The following is a 27680-nucleotide window of genomic DNA, read 5'->3' on the forward strand; positions in this document are numbered from 1 at the left end:
TATATATATATATGTATGTATGTATATATAGTATATTAAAAGTTATTCTTGATCATACCAATGTACTGTATGCTTCACGAGTGAAAAGACCGTTGATTTGAACTTGACTTGATTGATTGGTGCGTCAAGATTCCCAATCTATCAACACAAGGCTACTAATTTGGAGTTAGCATTACCTCCCATTCAATGATAAACGTTGGATCCAACTCTTCATCTCATGTCCAGGGTGGAAATTGGGCAAGTCGCGTTTGGTCGAAGGTCAATTGAGTCCCAACGTCAGCCCCTGTGATATTTGTCCGCAACCCAACGCACGCGATCCTTTATTCCTTTAAGCCGAGCTCCTCATCTCAAACCCAACTTGATCTCGTTTTTTTAAGTCCGAGACCCAAATTGGGTTGATTTGTGTTGGGTTAAACCGTGCCTTGTTGCATTTTACATTCTCGGCGAAAGTGGTAAGCAAAAGCCCTAGTAACCCTTCCGTTTGGCGCCAATCATCGAACCCTTTCCCGCGCAAACCAAACCACGCCGGGGGCTTTTCTGTGCGCAAGGGTGCCCGCAATCAAGCAAGAGAGCGAGCAAAGGAGAGAGAAACAGAGAGACAATGGAGGATTCCACCATCTCCGGCCGTCGGACCCGAGCCAAAGGGGCGGACGCCACCGCCCGATCCGCCGCCCTGGAGCGCCTAAAGGCCCTCCGCAGCTCCGGCGGCCGCCGCTCCGAGGCCGGCGGCGGGTTCCAGATCAAGATGGAGGCCCCCATCTACGACACCATCGCTGAGGAGGACTATGCCGCCCTCGTCGCCCGCCGCCGGGAGGCTTCCCGTGGCTTCATCGTCGATGACGACGGCCTCGGTTACACCGATGAAGGCCAGGAGGAAGACTGGTCCCACCCCAGCTTCCCCGAGTCTGACGACGAGGGCCTAACAGATGGAGACGAAGAGCGGCCCAAGAAGAGGAAGGCAGCCGCCAAGAAGGACCCCGCCCCAAAAAAGGCCCCGCCTTCCTCTCTCTCGGCCGCCGCCGCGCTGATGGGCAAGCAGAGGCTCTCCTCGATGTTCACCTCCTCGGTTTTCAAGAAGATTGATAGGGGAAAGGGGTCATCTTTGTCTTCTGATAGCATTGTCGATGACGTGATCGCCGAGTTCGCGCCTGATGAGGCCGATCGGGAGGCGAGAAGGCGGCGAGCATCGGTAACAGGAGGCATTCATGGATCTCGGGGGTCTGCCACCCCGCTGCCGGTGATTCAGATCAAGAGCGATGCACAATCTACCTCTGATGATCGTGCTGTTGAAGTTGGATTGCCTGAATCAGCGAATCTGGCAGTCTCTAATGCAGAATCGGGGATTTGTTTTCAAGAAAATGGTAATCTGGGAGACATTGAGGATGTCGCTGTGGAAGTGAAAGAGGAGGTGGTTTTAGATTCTAGGGTTGAATTGGTGAATAATGGGGGCCTAGATGTGGTGAAATCTGACGCAAATGGGTTGCTGAAAGCTGAGGTAAAGAAGAGTGAGAAGGGGTCTGCTCTTAACGCAAAGATTAAGGTGGAAGGGGATAATACTGTGATGAATGCTACAGCTGGCTGGAAGGCGGTTTGTGGAGAAGATGAGAATGCTGGAAGTGAAGGAGGGGCAACTGAATCAAATCAAAACGTTGATGAGAAATCTGAGTTTATGTTAGATTCTGATGGGTCGCTCCCCTTCTACATAATTGATGCTTATGAGGAGCCATTTGGTGCTAACCTGGGTACTATATATCTATTTGGAAAGGTATATTATCTTCATGAATCATTTTTCAGTTTGTGGCCTTGATTGTAGTGCTTATGATTGTGAATTTATTTGCTATACATTTTTTGGAGGGATTTTCTATGCAGAAACTTTGTACGCCAATTTGTTCTCCATATTCCTTTTGATGCAACTAAGAACTATAGCTTAACAATTCTAAGTGACGTATATATGATGTGTCTTGCTACTGGAAATGTAAAGAAGAATAAGGTCAAAATAGATGATGAGAAACTTGAGGAAATACTTCTAACATTTGATGACCACTATCTTCTTAAATAATAGATAAAAAATTCCTTTTCATTTGGACCCTAAATTAATCGTTGATGACTATATGAAGTGACTTCCAAGGAAGTCTGCACCATGAATGGGCTCCTGAATTGCAGAGACCTTAGCCATTTACTTGCTCCGTAGTTATGCTTGAATGTTATCCCGCCATAGCTATATGCATATGCCTGCTAGTAATAGTTCATTGCATTGGCTTGATGGTTGGATTCTGCAGTGATAAAATTTTGTGCTTTAACGAAGTCATCTGGAACTCTAGAAACAGAACTGAAGATGACTGTCTTAGAAAAACTAAAATAATACTCACAGTAAAGGATAATCTTTTGAATAACTAAATGGTATTTGATGCCAACAACAATTAGCTCAATTGGTTGGCACCATCTCCTACAACGTTTTGTCCTTGGAGGAGGTTTAGGGGTCAAATCTTGGGGAAAAAGGAAAATGACATTGGCTGAAGAACATTGATAAAGGTAGCAAGTGCATTAACAGAGCACATGGCACACAATTGAGTCAAATCAAGGACATAGTTTGGTTTAGAGTTTGACAGAATTTGTGTTTTTAAGACCTTAGTCAATCTGCTAATATTTCTACTTCATGATGAGAAGGATCATTTATCAGGGAGCAGGTTTACCTCATCATCAATGGCGAGTGCAACCTTGAAATGGATGGGGATGGTGGGGTGCACCCGTGATGCATGCCCCATCATCACCATCCGGGGATGGTTGAACTTGCCAGCAATGGTGAGGCAAGCTGCTTCCATTTATCAGAGCTGCCAATTGTCATAGCCTATCGAGAGTCTTCTTGTTCAATGAAGTTTGCATGCATCAATTTTTTTTATTCATTATTACATTTGCAATTTTGGATATGACAATTTGATTGCGTAAGCAATGCCCATGTGGTAAGGTCAAAGCAGGCAATGCATATCACAGCTGCTGTGTGGTTGTCAAGAATATGCAAAGATGTGTTTATGCTATTCCGGATGATTCTGTGTTTCAAGGCAATGCTATAGCTGAGATAGAAAGAAACACCAAGGATTCCCGAGTTTCAGCAACAGCTTGTAGAGCAACTCTGCAAGTAAATTTTTAACTCCCAATGCTTTAGTTCATTATGGTACAATATGACTGTATTTTCCTTTTTCCCATGCAATGAGGCACACAAATTGATTTATTTTTACAAATTCATAAACTTTGTAGGAAATGGCATCAGGTTTAAAGAATGAAATAGCAAAAAGATTAATGGATCTCAACGTGTCAACTTTTAGCATGACACCGGTCAAGGTTTGTAAACAACCATGTGCATTAATTGATCATAGTGACTTTATCATGTTTATGCACTTCTGTCCTCTAACTTATTCTTTATTTCTTTAATATTTTTTTTTGGGATTATATTTGGACACATTACAGAGAAGCTATGCATTTGAGCGGTCTGATATACCTTTTGGAGAGCAGTATGTCCTCAAGATCAACTATCCATTTAAGGTATTCACTTAGTGCTTACTTTCTTACTGCACTTGAAATCGTTCATATATAGCTTTAGATGTATGCATATACCTTTATGGAAAATGTTTGCTGTGTCCATGAACCAGAACAATCTTGCTTTAGACATGATGATAATGTGCTTCTGGGCTCTTTATATCATGTGTTTTGAATGATCAAAGACCAAAGCTTATGGGCGATCTTACATTCGATATTGCTTGGGTTGCCAATTTTTCATCTGATTCTGGAAATTATTTCATTCCATCTGTTTGTCGAGCCTATGACCTGGTCAATGCATTTCCCTATGTTCTTTTGCATGAAAACTTTCATGTATGTCAATGCTTAAATCCAACTGATGCAGCATAAATCTTGAATTGCGTCTATGAGTCAATAATAACTTACATGTAAGCTACAAAGCAAGAAACATGTTCTGTTAGGTTTTTCAAGGTTCCATCAATATTTTCCTTGGAATTTGCTCAAGTAGAATAAATGATGGTTTAGATGGAGTCTGTTTCTACACAGTTTAATGAGATCTATGAGATATTTCAACCTCCTATTTACGAAATTAATTACTATTATAAATTTTGAAAAGGATGTGAACATTTATTTCTTCCCTCTTATTGAGGTCTTCTTAGGAACTGCATTTCTTTGAGTGCTAGATGCACCAAAATGATTTGTTTCCAGTGGGTTGTTACGGTGTGAGCATAATATAGAAGGAACAGTGACATGAATATTCTCTCTCTCTTGTTTTGACTCTTAAGTTTAATACCAAGATTGATATTAACTTGATTAATCAATGCTTCAAAACTCTCTTTATGATATTTGTGGTTGAAGTCACTATGTAGTACTTGTTAGGAGGTCAAACCACCCTTATAAATAGTTGTTCAGAATTGATCTTTAATTTTGATCTTACGTGGATCTCATTTTGTCTCTTCCTCATATCCCTTTTCTTTTATTTCCTCCATTTTAATAATTTTTCCCTCAATAAAATGGTGAGTCTGAATGTTAATCTTTGGATGCTTACCTTTGTCCTACTTGCTTTGTAATCCTTGTTGAAGATGTTGCCACAATGACAAATGCAAAGTTAAATATGGATGTACAGAGATTCAACTTGCTGAAGACTAAGCTTGAATTCTCATGAGGATTAATAAGATCTTACCTCATTATACAACCATTTTTGCTTGTCTGCTTTAAGGAAGTTCTTGTTATTTTTATTTTGGTGCTTTAAATCGAAGTACTCACTTTCCAACAATTCGTTCCAGGATCCACCACTTCCAGCTGATCTTAAAGGAGAACATTTTCTTGCGTTACTTGGAACACACAGCAGGTTTGATCAGTCAACTATGTGCTTCTTTGCAAGATTTTAGTATGACCAATGAAGAAAATTGCAAAAGTAGGCATGCATTAAACAAACTTCATAAGTTCAAAATCTTATTTTAAGGCATAGAAAGTCTATTTCATATATAGGACAATTAAGATCTCTATTCGTTGCATGCATTACTTTAGAATGTTTCAGATTGTTTATACAAATTTGTCATCTTATGTTTTGTTGCATAAAATATTATTTAAGAAGGTAATCATATAGCTGGAGCTTACTATTTTTGATAGCATTTCTAAAAGTTCCTTAGTTTCTGATAGATTATGACCATGTTTGCATCATTTCATTCTACATTTCTCTGGTCATATATACTTCTCGCTTGCTCTGCTTTTCCTTTACAGCTAGGGTTTTAATGTTGGGCATCGTGCGGCAGGGGTGCCGTGCCACTTTACTAGCACCGGCTTAACATAAGTTATGAAAGCATCTTAAGGTTGTGTTTGGTAGTTGGCAATCTATCTAGATTGCTGGCAATTTAATGTGGTAATCTGGATTATTGCATTTGGTATGCTTTTTGGGTAGTAATCCAAATTATCTTGGTAATCCAGATTGCCTCCTAGGAGGCAATCTGGATTATCTTGGGGAGGGGTGGTTATCCAAATTACCACTTCTTTGGCAATGTAGCAATCAAAATTTGGGACATTATTCCTCAAAAAAATCACACAAAACCCATTGCCCAATGCTTCCCCCTCCCCCCCCTCCGCGTGCGCCCCTGGTCCGTGGTTACTCCATCTCCCTTTGCTTGTCCATGACTCATCCGCCCTTGCCCCCCATCACCCCTTCGTGGCTCCATGCTCGTCCCCACCACCCCCACAGCTCGACACGCGCCCGCCCCCTCCCCACCCCACCAATGCCTGTGGTTCTCCACACCCTCTAGCCTGCCATTTCCTTGTGCTCCCACCACACCTACACCACTCCCATCACTTCTCCTCGGAGGAAAAGAAGAGCACCTAGACAAAATTATTGGGAGTATTTTGAAAATTTGATTCACATTATCAGTAATTGGATTGTCATACCAAACATGTCAATCAAAGATTTTTAATAATTTTACAGCAACATTACCTGTGTGTACCAAACACAATAATCAACATTACTGGCAATTTAATGGTGGCAATCTATCTTGAAAGTGATCCACATTATCTTTCGAGATTGTCTAACGATGCACCAAATGTAACCTAACAATAATGTTTGTACCAGCCATGTTGAAATTGGTTGGTGCAACCCTATGATCCAAGAGGTTAACAAACAAAAAAGGTAAAAAGAACAAATTGCTAGATAATTTGATGAAGTGAGGTATTCCTGCTGGCCTGCACTATGTTGTTAGCAGATTAAAAAGATGTCCTCTCTTGCTAAAATGGTCCATAACAACAACAAAAACAATGCTAAATTCTTTAGATCAAATAGTGAACTAAATTATCATGGATTGCCTGCCTCCTCCTGGGTCACAGCAACTGAATGTATGGGTTGTACTGATGCAACTGGAAAAGTGACCTAGTTACGAGTCACCACTTCAACCGTCAGGTCACCTGGAGGTGAACTATGACATCATCATCACACAATGTGCACATTAATTGATTATTTTTTACAAATTAAGAGTATATTAGAATGATAAATTGTATAAATAAATGACCAAAATAACTCCACTTTCCTTGTCCTAGCAGATAAACCACTTAGCTGCTCACCCAAATAATTAAATAAAGGCCTGAAACTATCATAACAAATAAGATGGAATAACCTTTAACACAATCTTCAGCATGAGGTTTAGCTGTCAACATTGGTGGTGAAGGCCATGGAGCAGGTAGGAAGAAGAAATCAGTGTCTCAATCTTGAATGTATGAAAACCCTAACACACCATCAAATTGTAGGTCCTGAAATTTCTGTAACTAAAAAATGTCTCAGTTATCAGTCTAACCTATGGTTCAGATGATTTCTAGATGGGAAGCTGTTTTTTATTTTTATCTATAGAGGAATAGTTTAGGGGTTGCATTTGCAGACCTGGGCAGTTGATGCTTCAACCTGCTTAACCAGCTGCTCTGGTTCAGTTTTCAAAATATTGCTATCCACCACATCATGTGATTTAACGGAATTGTAACAAGTATGCCTCAAACTGTGTAAAGACTCTGATTTCACATGTTGGTCAAAGTTGGAAGTCGTTTCTATTTTATTTTGATTAAGATGAATTTAGTACCTCTATTTTAAGGGTTTCAACTATCAAGATTCATAAAAGACATGGGTCTATGAAGCTAAAACTTCAAGGTAAAAATCTTTTTGTCTTCACACCCATTGTGCTTCTAATTTTTTTAGACTTTTCAATGTCGGAGGAGAACCATATGACACACTAAACTTGTTATTACTGTATATTATTGTATTATGAGTCATACTCAGAACGCGATTATCTTTGGTAGTTAGAACTTTATTCTTCTTTATTTCCCAGATATCACTGATGTTTTTTGTGAGTGAAAAAGAAGGCTGATCTTGATCTATGGGAAGCATCCTAAGCAAATTTATCTGCATGAGAAAAGGAGAAAAAATGAAATGCAACCATTTCCATGAAAATTTTTGGAAGGTGATTACAGGATAATACGTTGTCTTGCTTTAAATAGGCATTGTGTTGGGATATGCTGCCAATCAAATGATGCAAGTTCTGAGCTTATTCAAGAAATTGTTTGGAACTAGTAAGCAAGGACCGGAGTCCTGGTGTAACATCCTATAGGACATCGGTACAAGGTACTATCCATAGTGTTGGGACAGGATTGTCCTGCCATTGTCCCAATATCCCAATTCGCACATCTTGGGATATCCTTTGTCCTAGGTGTTGGGAGAGGATGAGATGGCAGCATGTCCCGTGCCATGTTAAAATTGAGACAGCCTCATCCAATGGGATATGAGAGAAAGAGCACATCTTCTTTGGGACTAGCAAGATTGAATCTGACAAATTAAAGAAGCAATATGTTAATTGGGTCAGATTTTGGTATGAAGATAAAGATTTATGTTGTTGGAAAGAATGCATGCTCTCTTTCTTTATAGGCCCAAGGAAACAAGAAGTAAACAAAGTTCAGTTAGGAGATGAGGAAGTTGGATTTGTTCCTTCTTTGGGCAGTTAAGAGGAAGATGTAATTCAATGATGATGATGACAGAAATGTTTGATGAGGTTGAAACCCATATGAAGAAACTCACGAAAAGGAAGATCAGCAAAAGAGTTTTATAAGAGTCGACTCGATTCCAGTAGGAGTCGACTCGGCACTGAGACCTCGACTCGGGGAGCCCGATAGAGAGCTGCATTTCGGAATCCTGTGGCGGCACGTAGGTGAGTCGACTTGGTTTCAGCTCGAGTCGACTCGGTACCAGAGGAGTCGACTCGACTTTAGGATGAGTCGACTCCTTCTGCAGGCAAACCTGTTTTGGACTCAGTTTTCTGACGCGGTTTGGGTCAAAATTATTTAGGGTTTCGAGACTTATTAATATGTATGCACTTAAAGCGATGTTAGGTCTTTAGAGAGATAGGAAAAAGGTATGTTTTTTCTTTGTAAAAAGAGAGTTTCTTGTATCTCCTCTAATCTTATACTTCTTGTGCCGTGGATTTAATAGAAGAATCATCGAGGAGGTCTTGCCCGTGGACATAGGCCAACAATTGATAGGCCAAACCACGTTAAATTTGGTGTGCTTTCCTTTCTTCTGTTTTTATTGCTCGATCATCTCCATCCTTTGTGTTCTAAATTTGTTTAAATATTTTTCCTCTACAAAACGATCTGTGTTTCCGCGTGTTTGTGTGCTGTGTGGATTGAGGTATGCTCGATTATCCCTCGATCGATTTTTTCAGTTTGGTATCAGAGCAAGGAGATTCTTTTGTTGTTGGTTTGATCTGAAACAATGACGGACAAGACAACAATGAAGTATGAGATATCGAGGTTTGAAGGATCAGATTTTGCACTTTAAAAGATGAAGATGCAGGCGGTGTTGATCAAGGATTGTTGTAAAATTGCTTTGCAAGGAAAAGAATGCAAACCACAAGAGATGATGGATGGGCAATTTGAGGAGAAAGGTAGGTTGGCAATGGCGAATATCTATTTGGTATTGGATGATTCGATATTGTTTAATATCGAGATAGAGACTATTGCAAAAGGGGTTTGGAAAAAGTTGAAGAACCTATATGAAGGGAAGTCTTTGGTGAATAAAATCTATTTGAGGTGGCAATTATACAATCTAAAGATGAAGGATAGGGCATAAGTTTAAGAGCACTTGGGTGTATTCAATTCTATTGTGAGCAAGCTTGCAGTCCTAGATATAAGAATTGAAGATGAAGAGAAGGCTAGCATTCTACTTTGTTCTATATCAGAATCCTGGGATAATCTCATTATGAATCTGAGTCATGTTGAAATCCTCAAGATGGAGTCTGTTGTTGCATCATTGCTAACAGAGGAGATAAGACGAAAATCTAGCTAAGGAAGCTCTTTGGGGGAGGCTATGGTAGCAAGGGGAAGGTCTTTCGAGAGCGAACATGGTGATTGAGGGGAGGCAATATGTAAATCCAAGGGTAAGAAAAAGATGAAATGCTGGAATTGTGAAAAATCAGGATATGTAAAAAAAGATTGCCGGGCTAGAGGAGTTGATACAAAATCTGAATCGAAAAACTTTCAAGGCAATGTAGCAAAAGGTGAAGTTGGTTCGGCTATTTCGGAAGATATGGATGCATTGACGGCATTGGAGAGATCCGAGCTTGCATGTTATTGGATTCTAGATTCGGGGGCATCTTTTCACATGACTCCTTTTAAGGAGTGGTTTCATACATACAAACCATGGGATGGTAGAGTTATCTATCTGGATAACACTACAACATGTTACGTGATTGGAGTGGGAGATGTTCGGATCAAGATATTTGATGGTATTGTTCGGACAGTTTCTAATGTGCGCCATGTTCCTGTACTTCGCAAGAGTCTATTGTCACTTGAAAAGTTTTGTAAGCAAGATTTGAAGTTTGTCGGAGAGAAAGATTAATTGAATGTATGCCAAGGGTGTTTGGTGGTGATAAAGAGAGAGCAAATAGGTGGTTTTTATAAATTGGTGGGCGAGACTTAGGTGAGAGAGGTGGCAGTAGCAAGTGCAAAAATGGTGTTCCCGATGGTTTGGCATCATCATTTGGGACATATGAGTGAGCGCGGGCTGTAATTATTATCAAACAAGGAGCTTGTTTCGGGCAACAAGTCAGCGCCACTGGAATTTTGTGAAGACTGCATCTATAGTAAACAAAGAAGGCCATCTTTCTCTTTATCACAGTAGCGAAGTAAGGAATTTCTTGAACTACACTCAGATACTTGGGAGTTGTCTGATATGTCATTCGATGGGTATTCCTACTTTATCTCCTTCATTGATGACTATTCTCGGAAGGCTTGGATATACATTTTGAAGCGAAAATCCAATATTTTTGAGACCTTCAAGAAATTCAAGGCTCTAGTGGAGAATGAAAAGGGCTTGAAAATTAAATGTATGTGTTTAGATAATGGAGGGGAATGTTGCTTCAAAAAATTTGAGGAGTTTTGTGGTGAGCATGGAATTCGGCGACACCTCATGGTTCTCGAGACACCACAACAAAATGGTGTGGTCGAGAGGTTAAACAGAACACTCATGGAGAGGGTTCGAAGTATGTTAAGCTCCGCAAAATTTGACAGGAGATTTTAGATAGAGGCTGTGAGCACGGCTTGTTACTTGATCAATCGAGCATCGACAAAATCACTTGGGTTGAATATTCTAGAAGAACTTTGGAGCGGCAAGCCCGTAAATTATTCTCATCTTGGCGTCTTTGGATGGGATACATATGTGTGGATTCCAAAAGAGAAGAGGATAAAATTGGATAAGAACTCTCGGAGGTGTATTTTTTTTGGCTATGCTAAAAGAGTAAAGGGGTATCGGTTGTGAGATTCTACTACCCACAAGATCATTGTTAGTCGAGATGTTATTTTCAATGAAGAATCCTTTCAAGGCATCAAGAAAAAGCAAGATGCTGAAGCCGCTACTTCTATTGAGTTCTTTGATGCACGTGATGAGGTGCAAGCAGAGCAAACACAAGTTAATGATGAGGTAGTTGATGATGAATCGGGTGAGGAGTCTCTGCAATCATCTAAGGATGCTATCTTATCGGAAGAGCCATCAACGGAGTCTGAGCAGCCCAGGAGGGTCATTAGACCTCCCGCGAGGTATGATGACTATGTTACTTCTTTCATTCCTTCTGCTAATCATGTTTGTGCTTATGTTGCTTTGGTGGAGGACGAGCCGACTTCATATAGGGAGGCTTATGAGTCCACCAATGTCGGAAGGTGGCATTATGCTATGGAGGAGGAGATGGAATTACTTCGGAAGAACAAGACTTAGGAACTTATAGTTCTATCGAAGGGGAGGAGTTCGATCGGATGTCAGTGGGTCTATAAGGTGAAGAAGGATACAGATGAAAATGTAGAGAGGTTCAAAGCTCATTTGATGGTGAAGGGTTATGTTCAGAAGTCGAGAATTGATTTTGATGAGATCTTCTCATCGATGGTTTGTCTAACTATTATTCGGATTGTTTTGGCGATTGCGGCAGTCATGGATTTGGAACTTGAGCAAATGGATGTAAAGATGACATTTTTGCATGGTAACTTGGAGCAGGAAATCTATATGGCATAACTTGAAGGTTTTGTCAAAGAAAGCAAGGAGTTGGTTTGTTGGCTGAATTAATCATTGTACGGTCTCAAATAGGCGTCAAGATGTTGGTACAAGCGATTTGATTCTTTTATTATGAGTTTGGGATTTGATCGATTGGAGGCAGATTATTGTGCATATTTCTGTGGTTATGATGACGGGAGCTTCTATATCTTGTTGTTGTATGTCAACGATATGATGATCGCTGGAAATGGCAAGAGTCGGATATCAAATACGAAAATTTAGTTGGCTAGGGAGTTTGAAATGAAGGACTTAGGAGCTGTGAACCAAATATTCGAAATGAAGGTGCTATAGGAGAGGAAAGATAGAAAGGTCTGACCTTCACAAAAGGGATATGTGGAGAAAGTTTTGTGGCGCTTTAATATGCAGAATGCGAAGTCGGTATCTACCTCGTTTTCTATTCAATTAAAACTGGCGATCGAGCAATCACCCAGTAAGGAAGCAGAAAAGGTTGACATAGCCCGGATACCATATTCATCAGCATAGGGAGTTTTATGTTTGTCATGGTATGCACAAGATCAGATATTGCATAAGTAATGGGAGTTGTGAGCGGGTTTGGAGTGCATTGGGTATGTGGATTCTGATTTTGCAGGAGATCAGGACAAGAGGAGATCTACCATAGGCTGTGCGTTCTCCATGGGCGGTGGTGCTATAAGCTGGGAATCTAAGCTTCAGTCAGTGGTGGCATTATCAATGATAGAGGCTGAGTACATTGCGGTGGCACACGCATGTAAAGAAGCTATCTAGCTCAAGAGGCTTCTTGGAGAATTCAAGGTGAAGCAAGATGTGATAAGGGTGATATGTGATCGTCAAAGTGCGTTGCACTTAGTAAAAAATTCGATGTTTCACTCTCGGACGAAGCATATTGACATTAGCTATCACTTTGTGAGAGATGTGATGGATGATGGTTTAGTCTCGCTGTTAAAGATTCATACTGATGCAAATTTAGCGGATGTGTTAACGAAGTCGGTGACTCGAGAGAAGTTAAATTGGAGCAAAATTTCTCTCGGTCTTGGAGCTACGTGAGGAGTGGGAGGTTGGCAAGGCCTTCAGGGATGACATTCTTTGGAGTTTGGCACATGTCTTCAAGTGGGAGAATTAATGAGCTTGAAGCCCATGTGAAGAAACTCACGAAAAGGAGGATCAGCAAAAGAGTTTCAGAGGAGTCGACTTGATTCGCATAGGAGTCGACTCGGTTCTTGTTGAGTCGACTAGGCGAGTCGACTCGGCACTGAGACTTCGACTTGGGGAGCCTAATAGAGGGCTATGTTTTGGGATCTTGTGGCGGCATGCAGGCAAGTCGACTTGGTTTCAGCTTGAGTCGACTCGGTATTAGAGGAGTCGACTTGACTTCAGGATGAGTCGACTCCTTCCACGGGCGAACCTATTTTGGACTCAGTTTTCGGATGCGGTTTAGGCCAAAATTATTTAGGATTTCGAGACTTATTAATATGTATGCACTCAGAGCGGTGTTCGGTCTTTAGAGAGAGAGAGAGGAAAAAGGTCTGCTTTTTCTTTGTAAAAAGAGAGCTTCTTGTATCTCCTCGTGGATTTAATAGAAAAATCGTCAAGGAGGTCTTGCTCATGGACATAGGCCAACAATTGATAGGGCGAACCACGTTAAATCTGGTGAGCTTTCCTTTCTTCTGTTTTTATTCTCGATCATCTCCATCCTTTTTGCATTCTACGTTTGTTCGAATATCTTTCCTCTACAAAACGATCTGTGTTTCCACTGTGCTTGTGTGCTGTGTGAATTGAGGTGTGCTCGGTTATCCCTCAGTCGGTTCTTTCAATGTTACTTTGTGCTGACTGTTTTTTTTTTTCTTTTTCTTCCATGGGATGTAGACTTACAATTTTTGGTCAATGTTGGATATTATAGAGACTTATGTGGTATCATGCTACTTTGCTGAACATGGATAAGTGATATTTATAATCTGGGCTTGCTATGTTTTTAGTAATGGTGGTGGAAAGTACAATACTTAACATTTTTGTTCCTTTTCCCCCCATGTCAAAGGTGCATCTTGGTTCAAGAAATAATGGCTGAGGGAGTAAAGGGTGGTGTATCTTCTATCCTGCCCAATTGCCAACTAGAAGAAATGTTGACTTATTTTCTTTCCCCCGTCAAAACCATTAATTCAAGTAGCTATTCCATAGGCTAGGTGGCTATTGTCTGTTTATCACTGTTCCATCTACCAAGTTTATTTCTATCCCTTGGAAACAAAGTGCTGGCACCCAATTTGTTCCAGTCATTGTTACTTGATATTAAGAAAATGCAACCCAACAAGGATGAAGATGCTTCTGGGGAATAGCCATTTCATGCAAGACAACTTCATCTATTCCATTTTTCCTATTCTCAAGTCTTAAGAAACCAAGTCTAAAGCATATTAGAGAGAATATTATGATCAATAAATTAACTCAATACAACCACCTATATTATTCTATGGGATTATAATCTAGGAGCGATATCAAAATATATGGTTCAAGTCATTTGAGGGAAATCCAAGTGGGTCTGCTTCTGCAGGGACTCCAATAGTGGTTAATGTCATGCGGCTAATAGCCTAACATGAAGCAAATCTCAAAATCTTTTTAACATCTTAGCACAAAATGGTTTAGACTTTTTAAGGTTCATGACTAAACTTGGGCTACATAATCTTTATGTGGAATTTGCTATCTTATGTTGATGCTTTCAACATAATGTTGCACTAGAATTTTAATAATGCATAAAATCTAGTCCATGATAATCGAACATTTTGATATATCTTTTCTTCAGGAAAAAAGCCCAGTACTTATTTCATGCATCAATTGTTGAACAAAAACTTATTTCATGCATCAGTTGTTGAAAAAAAAATTACTGAAATCTTGGTTTTCAGTGCTCTGGAGTTGTTTCTGATCAAAAGGAAAATCAAGGGACCATCTTGGTTATCAATTACGAAATTCGTGAGCTGTCCACCTACTCAGCGGGTGTGATCTTCAACTCTGTTTTGTACTATTTCCCACTTGTCTGTTGCTCTTTCTTTTAGATTCTGTTTTGATCCTTTCATTTTTTTTCCTCCTACTCTGAACTACATACTCTTTGCTATCTCAATGCATGTGTATTATCAGTATGCACTAACTTTTGTGGTTTGCTGTGAAACAGGTCAGCTGGTGCAAATTTGAAATCACCATTGATTGCCCCAAGGACATATCCGTTTCTACTTCAAAGATTTTGCTTGAAATTCCTCCAGTAATTGTTGCAGCAATAAATTTGAAAACGATTATCAATGAAAAGCGTAACACTAATGAGATAGTGTCAGCCTCTGTCATCTGTTGTCACAAGGCAAAAGTATGTAAGAGGTTCTGCTAATGCCTTTGAGCATTTTAAGGCACCGAATAGTGGTGTAGGATGTGTTTCCTACTTTGTTTGCTGATGGATAAAAATATCTTCTATCTTATGCTTGTAATATTTAGAGCCATCATCTAGCTGCGATGCTATTTTTTCTATGACTAATGCTTGGTTGATTTAATTCATTCTCTCATGCACCTGTGTTCTGGAACATACATATTTAGATTGATGGGCCTATGCTGGCATCAGAATGGAAGAGAAGGGGTGCACTTAGCCATTTTACTGTTGTCCGGAAACTTGATGGAGGAATATTTCCAATGGGTCTGACAAAGGAAGTTTCTGAAAGAAATTCAAAAGCTGGTGCAACTGTTTTGGCACTGGAAAGCAGGTTCACTTTTGCTTACCTTTTATACCCATTGTTTTCTTGCTTTACTTGAAAGTGTCATTGTTGTTAGTTTGCATTCACTCAGGTTGGTGTTTTTGCATCTGTTGCAGTGAAAGAGCCTTGTTGAATCGTTTGATGATTGAACTGAACAAATTGGATAGTGATATTCTTGTTGGGCACAATATTTCAGGCTTTGATCTTGATGTGCTTCTCCACCGAGCACAGGTTTGGCTATTTTGTGAAGTTCACTATTTTAACCACTAATGTATTTCCATCCGAAAATTGCATGTTCTGAAGCCGCTATATCCGTATTTAGATTTTGCATAAACTTATGTCCAAATGGACTGATATTTCTTCCAGCTGTAATTATTTTATTTTATTTTATTTTATTTTTGAGAAAAAATGTAGGGCAGGCCCCAACTCACTTTCAGTTATTTGTAGTCATGTTCTTCAGTCAATCCTTTTTTTCTCCTTGCTTCTTCTAAGACCTCTTGCATATTTGTACTGTTTCTATGTAGCAAAACTCTCTGTTTGCAGTTTTTATGTTATTCATTCTTTGGATAACCAGTCAATTACAAGAGGAATGTGTATTCCCCTCCTTCAATGCAGGCTTGTAAGGTGCCAAGTAGCATGTGGTCCAAGATTGGTCGCCTTAAGCGTTCTGTGATGCCAAAGCTCACCAAAGGAAATGTTCTTTATGGATCTGGAGCTAGTCCAGGAATCATGTCCTGCATTGCAGGTCGTCTCCTATGCGATACCTATCTGTGCTCACGTGATCTTTTAAAGGAGGTTTGTTGGATTTAAAATTTCTATCAGGTAAAGCTTAAGTTGCCCATTTCTGTCATCTCTCATATATGTTTCCCATTTTAGATAAGTTATTCTTTGACCCAACTTGCGAAAACACAACTCAAAAAAGACAGGAAGGAGATTTCTCCACATGATATTCCTGCCATGTTCCAAACATCAGGGGCGCTTCTTGAACTGGTAGGTTTCAAATAGAATAGCATTTTTCTTGTTAAGCAATTTCTTTTCCAGTAAAACATGGATTTCTAGAATCTGCCTACTGCTTTGGATTTAGCATTCTGTTGTGCTAAATGGTGATTTCTGACTTGGAAGTAGGTTGGATACGGTGAGACTGATGCCTGGCTATCTCTGGAACTTATGTTTCATTTGAGTGTTCTTCCTCTTACTCGGCAGTTAACTAATATCAGCGGCAATCTTTGGGGCAAAACTCTTCAGGTATATTCTCATGTCTTATTGATCTTAATTAATCATCTGAATCTTAACCAAAATACTGTTTATTGCATGCTGCATCTTCAGGGTGCCAGGGCACAGAGGGTGGAGTACCTTCTGTTGCATTCTTTTCATGCAAAGAAGTACATTGTGCCAGATAAGATTTCTGCACGCAATAAAGAATCAAACACCATGAAGAGAAGATTAAATGCTGGTATAGATGGTGAGGATGCTGATGACTTAAATGTGAATGATGTTCCTCTGGACAATGATGCACTGCATATTGATCAAGCAAAAGGCAAAAAAGGTTCTTCCTACTCTGGTGGCTTGGTTTTGGAACCCAAAAAGGGCTTATATGACAAGTATATATTACTCCTAGACTTCAACAGTCTTTATCCTTCAATTATTCAGGTACTTTAGCATTTTAGATGCAAACTTTCTATGGAGTTTCTTATGCAGTTGACTGCTTATCTAGTAAGGTGCTATTGACATGATGCCATGTTTAATGTCCCTGACATGTAATTTGTAATTTCTGAACAGGAATACAATATTTGCTTCACTACAGTTGAACGACCTCCTGATGGTCAGGTTCCTAGCCTACCATCTTCAAAAACTACTGGAGTTTTACCAGAGGTATCGTCCCAAATGACCATTATGTAGTGACAATTTTTTTGTTGCAAGTACTTGGTCACTTTTTCCTTGACAACTAAGGTTAACCATTTCTGCATTTTCAATTTTCCATACATCACAGTTACATCACAAGTTAATTATCACAAAAGGATACCTCGATGGTTCTCCATAGATTTGCCAAGCCAGAAGACACCCACATACCTTTTGATAATTTTTCTCCACAAGGCCACAAACTTCTAAGTTCTAATCTTTCATTATGTTCTCTGGTATTATGTATGGAACACTCTTCTTTGTATATCAACATGCTCTATTTCATAATTTTAAGATATTATGCTTTCCTTTCAATTTATGACAAAACTTGTTTGTCGTGGAGTTTCTCACAGTGCTTCAGAACATACATATTTTGCCTTGCAGTTAGGTCAGTATGTTTTGTGGGATCATCCATTTGTAACCCATGATCCTTGACCGACTAACCAAATCATTCAATGCCAATGTTGTTAGGGTTACAGGGAGTTTGTTTTGCATTGTAATTGCTTATTACATTCTTTGTAGGCTTTTCTATTACTCTTATCCCTATGATTTCCAGGACTTGAAAGAGAAAATGATCGCTAGGCAGTGACAGATCAAGCTTCTTGGGCTCTAACTAAAAATTTCGAGAATTTTGATTCTTAGCTATTTACTGCATTTCAAATTCTTAACTTTTTTGAAAAAAATATGGTTCTCGATAAAAAAATTAAGTCAGCTAATGCATAGAAAAATAAATTAGTATGGGTCTATTTGTTGCCCCAGTTGGCCTGCTGACTTGTTGACCAAGCCAATTGCACGATAAGTCACAAGTTTGGCATTTGGGAATAACTTGGCAAGGCTGAGAAGTTTGGAATTTGGAAAAAGATTTACATATTTACAAAAGGTTTAGAATTTTGGACTTCGGAATGTTTAAAAGTAAAGCAATCATCAACATGCATACATACGTACGTGTGCGTGTGTGTGGGCATCTGTTTGTGTGTACATGCATGTGTGACTTGAACTAGAGATATTGGTGCCCTACGGCATAGCTTTTATGAGTCCTTAAGGGGGTCTCAAATTTGGTAGAGAAGTGGAGAAAATTTGGCTGTGGAAGGAAGAACTTGAAATTAAAGAGTCTGGTGCCCAATGGTGTAGCCTGCATGGGTGCCTTATGGGGGGCTGAATTTGGTAGAAAAAGAAGAGAATGTGTGGCATTGTGGGTGTATGAGAAGAAGAGAAGGGGGGGGGCGGGGTGGGGCGGGGGGGGGGGGGGTTGCGTGGGGCGAATATATATAGGAGAACAGGGGGTTCGAGTTTGTTCTAGCATTCCAAAACTTTATTTCTCCCTTTTGAGAAAAGAATACTATCTCTGATACATAACAGTTAAATCTCCAATCCCTATGTTTGCAGTCCGCCCAAGTGACTGATCTATAAGGATCATCTAACCTGCCATGGACCAATATGGCCACTTCATAAAGGTCTGCAAAGCTTTGGGAGCAAAATTTGTCATTTCCAAGGCTCAACCAAGTACTGAAACTTCAGGAAGCTATAACTTCTAATCCAGGAAGAATCTGGCAATTAATTGAAGATGAAGTTGATTTAGGTGCCAAAATCTCTTTTAAGAACTTGGAAATTCTTTAAAATATTTTTATTATTTTTGTAATCTATAACCTTTTTTAGTTAGAAGAGAAATCCAATCCGATTTGGATTGGGCTTCATTAGCATTAAAAAAAGAGGAAGTTTTCATTCTCTTCTAACTAGAAGAAGAATCCAACTCAAATAAAGAGAGTGGACCTCTATGCAATAATAGAGAACTTGTAAATTCTCCTTTTTTACCTAGAAGGAAAATTTGACTCAAATAACGAGTATCTCACTAGTATAAATAGAGGATATATGCTATAATTTTGGAGAATGGAAAAGAGCATAGGCTCTACCATGGTCAGCTGTACCATCTCATACCGTCCAGTACAGGACATACCATACCTTATTGGTTTCATATCGGTATGCTATTTTGTACCATACGACACCCAATATGCCATCTCGTATCGTACCGAACTATGTATCGATACTATGATAGGATGGTACTCATGTATGGTCTGCTATAGAGTTGGTGAATCTTGTACTCTACTTTCTACCTACTAAGATCCCAATAGATGGAGTGTAAACAAAGAACATAAACTCTACTTTCCATCGATGATATGTACCTTATGGATCATGAAAAATTAATAAAAGTGAAGGGCTTGCACTACTTTCTAAAATGTTTATTTTTATTATTTTATTTGAGTGATTTGAGTTAAATGGGTTGAAGGGGTTCCTTCATTTTCCTCAATTGGATCAGTGGCTCAGAGTCTCAGACCTTAAGCATGAACTGGTGTTTTTGCTCTTGATAAATTATCAATAAATAATTCATAATTCATGATTTATTTTCAGATTTTGCAAATTCTGTGATATATTCACAAGTAAATCACAATCTGACAAATTATTCATAGAATAATTTGATGTCTGTAGCAGTCAAGAATAATTCAGTAATTTTAAGAAATTCATGTATCTTATTATTATGATGATAATATGCGGCCATTTGATTGTTGTTGGGCTTGTTTCCCCTACAAATGGGGGATTTATTACTTTTCCTTTCCACTATTAGCAAGTTGCTTTCTAGCGAGATTGTGTCTAATGTTTTGAAAATAATTAGGTGCTACCTAATCTTATGCACGACTTTTATGGTTTATTTCATTTAGTTTATATATTTTTTGATTTTAGTTATTGAGAAATCTTGTTGAGAGAAGAAGAATGGTGAAGTCATGGCTCAAGACTGCTACTGGTCTCAAAGTTCAGCAATTTGATATTCAACAGCAGGCATTGAAGCTTACTGCCAACAGGTTTGGTGATTGTTCCCAGTTTTTAAATTTTAGCACTTTGGCTTTTCTTACAATTCTAAGAATGAGCTTTTCTTTTAACCAATTCGCTTCAGCATGTATGGATGCTTGGGCTTTTCAAATTCCAGATTCTATGCGAAACCACTTGCTGAGCTGATAACACTACAAGTAAGAAGTTTTGCTTTATTCTGCATAGGTTTCAGAACATTGGGCATTGGAATGCATTTTATGAGTTTGAAGATAAGTTTTGCACTGACTCATCTATGCGTGCGTTTTGCAGGGGAGGGAAATCTTGCAAAGTACTGTTGATCTGGTTCAGAACAACTTGAACTTGGAGGTACATTTTTTCCCCCTCTTATTCCAACATTCTGATTTCAAGCCTTGGTTGTAAAATTCAAGCAAATTCTACTCTAAACTTCTGGCTCAATTTTGTGATGAAGCACCAAGAAACCAATTGGAAGTTTGAGCATGCTTTGAAACTAAATTGTGTTTCTCTACATGTTTCTATAGCATGTTGAAGGATATGAAAACTGATGATTGAGAGAATGATTTTTAATTTTTTAATGTAAATGGAGATTCACATAATGAATAACACAAGTGAGCTTAGCAAAGCATCATCATATGCATCTTAAACTTACAACTTCATGCTAGTGTAGCATGTAAAACTAAATTCACTAGGTGGGGATCCTTTTCATGCTCTCACCCTAATCATTTTTCCTTGAAAATGCTATTTTTGATGCATACCAGGAAAACCATGGTCATGTTAGTCTTCTGAAATGTTACACAAATAAATGCTGATTTTCACCGTCCTTACCATTGTTATTGCTGCTGTCACCCAGTTGTAGGAGAGCAAAGCTGCCTAAACCCTTCTTCCTGTGATGAGAAGAAAATTGTCTGCCAAACCTTTTGTATCATCAAGACCATAGCCCTCTAGATCCTTCCTTTCTCTTATAGTTGTCACACATGTGCACCCCTTCCTCATGAGATGTGACCATCCACCCAGCCCCTTCACTCTTGCCCCTACTCTCTCTCTATCAATCGCACAAATGAACACACAGAGATTAAACTATCTGAGAATTTCTGCATCTTTCATATCAGTTCAGCTGCTAGCCCCTTGGTCATTAACATGCACCAAACATGCTCATGATGTGTAGCAATGCACAATCTGCTGATTGCTTATCAAATCTGCAGCTGTAAGGACTCGGCAATAAACACATTTTAAGTATGAAGAACTTCAGTAAAGATTTGTTCTATTTACTGGTTTACTTTTTGGATGTTAAACAGGTAATTTACGGGGATACAGATTCTATAATGATCTATAGTGGATTAGATGACATTGCCAAGGCAAAAGCTATTGCTGGGAAGGTCATGCAAGAGGTGAGGCTTGTGTTTGATAAAGTGGAAGACAATTTTTTCCTTTATGGTTTTTGTTATAGGAAATGAGTTGCTATAGGCTGCTAATGGAAATCTCACAGAATGAATGAAAGGTCTCATGTATTGGACATGCAAAATATTGGATATCTCTAAATACACTCTTTTCCTATCTAGGTCAACAAGAAATATCGTCATCTGGAGATTGATCTTGATGGTCTGTACAAGAGAATGCTGCTTCTTAAAAAGAAAAAATATGCTGCTGTGAAAGTGCTGTTTAAGGATGGGACACCATATGAGGTTGAAGTTGAATATTTGACACCATTTGCTTCTTATAACCTATTGAATTTTAAAAGTCCAATTGACTATACCATGCATGAGGCAGGTCATTGAACGCAAGGGTCTTGACATGGTACGGCGTGACTGGAGTTTATTATCAAAGGAAATAGGGGATTTCTGCCTCAGCCAGATATTATCTGGAGGGTATGCATTTATTTACATTCTGTCCATGACATGATGCGTAATTCAGGGCAAGATAGATTATATCCAGGACAAATCCACAAAAAAGTCTACTTTTTGATCTCCGTCTGACTTCCTATTATTGCAGGACATGTGAGGATGTTGTTGAATCAATTCATAGTACTCTTATGAAGGTGAGCAAAAACATGCATCATGAAGCATTCATATTTCATAATTTACTTCATGCAATTTATTTGTCATGGTTGTGATTTACTGAACTGATGACTGGTATGATCTAATGTTTGCACGTTGCTTTCATGTAAAAGCTTTTAGAAAAAAAGCGGTCCAGTGCACGAGGCTTCTGCCATTGCATGGTCTGCATAGGCCAGATACAGGCAGCCTTACCCCCTGAGTGGAGAGGCTGTTTCTGTGTTTCAAGCCTGTGACCATCACAATGGAGCGACCTTATTGTTGTGCCAAGGGCTTACCTTCTATCTAAAAGCTTTCACATCATTGAAAAAGAAGAAAATTTTTTGACTTTTTGACATGATTGTCAATACTTCCTTTGTATGCAGGTCCAGGAGGAGATGAGGAATGGTGAAATAGAACTTGAAAAATATGTTATCACTAAGAGTATGACAAAACCACCAGAAGACTATCCAGATGCTAAAAACCAACCTCATGTGCAGGTCAGTTATCTTTTTATAAGGTTAACATTTTTCTAATTGGCATTTTCATGCATCTATCTTATGTGGCTCTAATATTGTGTTTAGGTGGCTCTAAGGTTGAAGCAAAATGGTTACTCAGGCTGCTCTGCTGGTGATACAGTTCCTTATATAATTTGCTGCCAGCAGGTATTACATCAAAATATCTAATTGCTGTATATGCGGTAAGCCATGCTTTGGTTAGGGGCTTGGTAAGATGGCTAGCAGAGAATAATGGAATTCTCCGCCGTCATCTTGGTGCATGAGATATTATTAACTGCAGCTTTAGCATCATTGTTAAATCTATAGTAGAGAGAAGCCTGTCCTGTTTCTTGTCAGATTTGCCTCATAATTAACTGCCAAATGAGGCCAAGTGAGTAGCCATTTTAGCAACATTAATCCATCTAAATCTAGCCTTCTTTTTTGTTGTCGTTTTTGTCCAGGGTACCAGTTCTGGTCCAACATCAGGAATAGCTCAAAGGGCTAGGCATCCTGAGGAGCTGAAAAGGGACAGTGGCAATTGGATGATAGACATCGATTATTACTTGTCACAACAGGTTTCTCCTTCAAATTTGCCCATTTAATTGGTGCAGCCTTTCATCTTCAGAGTGCCATCATTTAGGATATTTAACTGTGGGTTTTCTGACAGATTCATCCTGTGGTTTCACGCCTGTGTGCTTCCATTCAGGGCACTAGCCCCGCACGTTTGGCCGAGTGTTTAGGGCTTGATTCATCTAAGGTGCGCCTCTACCCAAAATTTTCACTGTGTTCTCCAATGTTGCTGTACTAATGGCATGAAGTTTCATGTTTTTTTGTGCTTAGTTCCAATTCAAAACTGCTGATTCTGTTAGCCAAGATCCTTCTACTGTGCTTTTATCAGTAATAGATGATGATGAAAGGTAAACACTTAGACAAAGAATTGGAGTAATGGCAGGTAGGATGAAGCTTTTTTTGATCCGTCCAATGTCTAATACCTGCAGGTATCGTGGCTGTGAGCCACTGCAGCTATCGTGTCCTAGCTGCTCTAGTACATTTGAGTGCCCCCCAGTGTCCAGCCTACTTTCTACATCGAGCAGTAGAAACTCATTAGAGTTACAGGTGGAAAAAGAAACTGATTGTAATTTCTGGCGTAGAATGCATTGCACAAGATGCCCGGATGATGTTGATGGAAGCAGAATATCTCCTGCCATGTTAGCGAACCAGGTGTAAAATTTTTCCCTGAACGCAATTCATGATTCATTCATTTGCATTTGACATCAATTGCTAGGCCTGTGTTATTTGCAGGTGAAAAGGCAGGCTGACCATTTCATCTCCTTGTACTACAAAGGCTTAATGATGGTATAACTATTTTATACTTTTATCTCAGTTTTTTGACATATTCGTGGTGCCATATGGGCATTCTATGCTCTTGCCCAGCTTTTAGATCTTCATATTTATGTTTCATGAATTTGATGCATTTACCAGTGTGATGATGAGATGTGCAAGTATACCACATGCAGCCTGAATCTTCGGGTGGTTGGTGATTCTGAGAGAGGAACAGTCTGTCCAAACTACCCACGCTGTAACGGCCACCTCATAAGACAGGTCTTTATCTTGCCGGTTGCATTTTGACAAACCATGTTGCTAGTTGATGCTTGCCATGCCCTTGCCTTGTGATATGAAAACTAAAATCTGGTGAACTTATTTGTTCAGTACACAGAGGCAGATCTATACAGGCAGCTTTCATATTTCTGCTACATGTTTGATGTGACGCGGTGTCTTGAGAAGGTTACTCTTCATCACAAGTTATGGTATTGTCTTTAGTCAGTGTTGTCCTGCCACTAGTTTTTAAGCAATGTTCATTTTGTGGCTGCAGTTGGACCAAAAGGCTAGATTGCCTTTTGAGAAAGATTTTGCAGCAATCCGTCCAGCCATTAGTTTGGCAACAGCTGCGATACAGAAGATCAGAGACCGATGCGCCTATGGGTGGGTGCAGCTGAAGGACCTAACCGTCTCAGTCTGATAGCTAGAAAATATCAAATTCTATGCTACTCTGGTGCTGTAAGAACATTGAAACGTCCATCATCTGCTATAGATGGGCCGCAATAATTATTAAATGCCTATCGCCTGCTATGAATGGTCAAATCTTGGATGTGCAAATCAGCAAATGGGTGCAGGAGAATTGTCATCTCTCCACAGGAAAGCTTTCACAGGCTTGATATGCTTGTGTTGGCCAAGAATCAGAGAACTATAATGGACTGTGGAGAGACAACCTGTGGTCACAAGCTGTATCCACTAATATGCTTGGACCGTCATCGACAGAACAAAGGTGTTTCCCCCAGGAATAATACTAGATGTGGTTTCTTAAACAAGTGAAAAACTGGAGCTAAAAGTCCTTTGCAGCCATGTATGACATGATTTATCATGTTTGTACACATGAATAAATTAAATGTTTTCTTGTTCGTCTTCGCTATTTGGTGCTCATCGAAGAATTGTTAATGGGAAGCAATGTGTAAATGTTTGATGATTGATCTCTTGTTCTCTTCAACATATTAGAGATCCAACTTGTTCAAGCTAAGCATCAGTTTCAAAATTTTATGAAAAAAATATTAGTTATATGCAAGGGAGTTGGTGGCAAGTAACATGTGGGTGTTGAGGCACGGAAAATGCTTTGTCCAGTGCTCAGGCTTCTTCGAGGTTTGGTTTTTTATTTTTTATTTTTTATGAGCCTTAGCACGAATTTTAAACTGGCGTAGCACTGCCATCTAATCAACAGGAATAGGAGGAAAAATCAAAGCTTATGATGAGCATCTATCGGATACTTTGGGTCTTTTGTCGTAGTGGTGCAATTTTTTTTTTTATTAATTTAATATAAATTTCAATTTATTTACAAGGATAATGCAAAAGTTGAAAAATATTATTTCAAATGATATTTTTTTTTGAAAAAACATCATTTCAAATGATGTTTCTTTGATCCAGTTACTATACCTCCTATCTACGTGGAATCCCGTCAAAAAAAAGAAAAAATATTGAGAGCGCCATTCAAAATGGCGCTTTTAGAAAACATCGTTCAACTTGGTATTTTTAAGATGTTTTTTTTTCACCTTAATCTCCGGTGCGTGATATATTTTATTTATATTTTTTAAATTAATTTTTTTGGATGCGATATATTTTTTTATTATTATTTATTTATTTTTATACATGATATTATGTTTTAAACTAATTTGGATAGTTCTTTTAACGTGATATTTTCTTCCCCAATTTTTTTGAGACATATCTGAAGATCATGACAAACCATATAGCATCCCAATACTTGAAATTAAACAAGCAAAATATCTAAAACTCTGATAGAAATAATAATTAATAATATAAGATAGAACAAAAATATATCATTTACAAAAAAAATTCTGCAGTACTACAAATCTAAAAAATACTAAGTTCCACGTGGGCATCGTGGTACCCTTGGCCGTTTGGACATTCTCACGAAGGTCTTTAACAGTCGCTCCTCTTTTGTCACATGTAATGGCCTCTCCTATATCAGTGGACGTCTCCTGAGCATGCATATCAGAAATAACAGGTGCTGCTAGAGTATCTACAAACTGAGTAACCCCCTCAACCTCCTCATCTGGATTCAATGATGGGTCTGTAACAAAAAGATCAGACCACTCAGATGAAAAGTCATGATGCCAACTCGGATCCGGTGCTGTCATCTGGGACATGTAGGAAGATGAAGACCCTGACATCTGTGGATCAAAAAGTGATTGCATATGTCCAAGTGATGTTTTTAAGGTAATTTTTTTTTTCAACTTAATCTTCAATGCGTGATATGTTTTATTTATATTTTTTAAACCAATTTTTTTGGATGCGTAATATATTTTCTCATTATTATTTATACTTTTTTGGTGCATGATATTATTTTTTAAACTAATTTATATAGCACTTTTGATGTGACATTTTCTTTCTTAACTTTTTTCGAGACACATTTAGATCATGACAAACTATATAGTATTAATTGCAATTACCTATAAAATTAATTACAATCCTAAACTGTCCAAACTAGACAATCAATTGATCAATATATATAATTTTCTCATTCGTACAAAAATATATAAATGTACGAATACCGTAGAATATGTACATTAATCAAGAGACGGATCTACAGTTCTATGCAATGTAATATATTTAAATTTTTTAATCAAATTTTAGAAAAAATCATATTCGAATCTATTTTTAATAATATAATAAACAATATTAACACATTAACAGATACATTAAATTAATAAATATATTAGCAAAAAAAATGACTGAAAGAATTCGAAAGGAGAGAGAGAAAGAAGAGGAACGGGGGCTGCGGCATCGAGAGACAGAGCCATGGGGTTGGGGAGGGGGCAGTTGGCAGGGGAGGGGGTGTGCATCAGCCAGCCGGCCAAAGGGAGAGAGAAGAGAGGGCCGATAGGGGGGCGGGCGGGTTGGAGTCGGGGGAGAGAAAGAAGAGTAGGAGGAGAGGGGGGCGTCAGATGGGAGGGGGAGGGGGCATCGAACGGGTGGCTGACCGGACAGAGGGAAAGAGAAGAGAGGGCCGACCGAGGGGGGGGTGTGTCAAATGGGGGGAGGGGGCAACTGGTGGGGGGTTTGTCGGATGGGGGGAGGAGGGGCCGGGGGAGGAAGAGGGAGAGAGAAGAAAGAGGGAGAGAGAGAGAGGGGGGCGACGACTTACTGAAAAAGATCGAGGGGACATCATTGGAGAAGAAAGAGGCAGCACGTGAATGACGTTCAGATTTTTTTTTTATAAAAATATATAAACACCATTGTGAATAATATTTTTAAAAACGCAATTCAGAATGATACTTCTAGAAGTGCCATTCATAATAGCATTTTTCTCTTATTCTAGATGAGCTGAATAATTGGCTGACTGGACCACATAAACGCCGTTTGGAATAACGTTTTATCCTTAGAAAAAACCATTCTAAATGATATTTTTTTATTTTATATTATTTCGATAAAAAATTTAAATTTATATTAAATTAATAAAAAAAATTTAATTTATATTAGTACGGTAAAAGACTCATTTTTTTTTTTTCATGCTAAAGATGGAAACTTTTCAAACTAA

At 38.9% G+C, this 27680-nt stretch overlaps 1 protein-coding gene across 1 annotated transcript; it reads left to right on the forward strand.

Moving 5' to 3' along the window:
• The first annotated feature begins 441 nt into the window (after window positions 1–441).
• On the forward strand, window positions 442–25170 carry LOC105038038 (DNA polymerase alpha catalytic subunit). The gene is made up of 31 exons (XM_010913722.4): window positions 442–1765; window positions 2966–3136; window positions 3256–3339; window positions 3466–3540; window positions 4800–4864; window positions 14476–14566; window positions 14742–14927; window positions 15152–15315; window positions 15423–15537; window positions 15922–16101; window positions 16183–16296; window positions 16432–16551; window positions 16633–16956; window positions 17086–17178; window positions 19942–20060; window positions 20153–20225; window positions 20338–20394; window positions 21342–21434; window positions 21606–21728; window positions 21814–21911; window positions 22036–22081; window positions 22463–22576; window positions 22661–22741; window positions 23035–23148; window positions 23241–23330; window positions 23414–23490; window positions 23572–23794; window positions 23876–23929; window positions 24056–24175; window positions 24284–24358; window positions 24447–25170. The coding sequence occupies exons 1-31, from the start codon at window positions 602–604 to the stop codon at window positions 24591–24593; spliced, it is 4650 nt and encodes a 1549-aa protein (XP_010912024.2). The 5' UTR covers window positions 442–601; the 3' UTR covers window positions 24594–25170.
• The last annotated feature ends 2510 nt before the right edge of the window (window positions 25171–27680 follow it).

This window comes from Elaeis guineensis, chromosome 1, assembly GCF_000442705.2.
Source record: "Elaeis guineensis isolate ETL-2024a chromosome 1, EG11, whole genome shotgun sequence".
NCBI lineage: Eukaryota > Viridiplantae > Streptophyta > Magnoliopsida > Arecales > Arecaceae > Elaeis > Elaeis guineensis.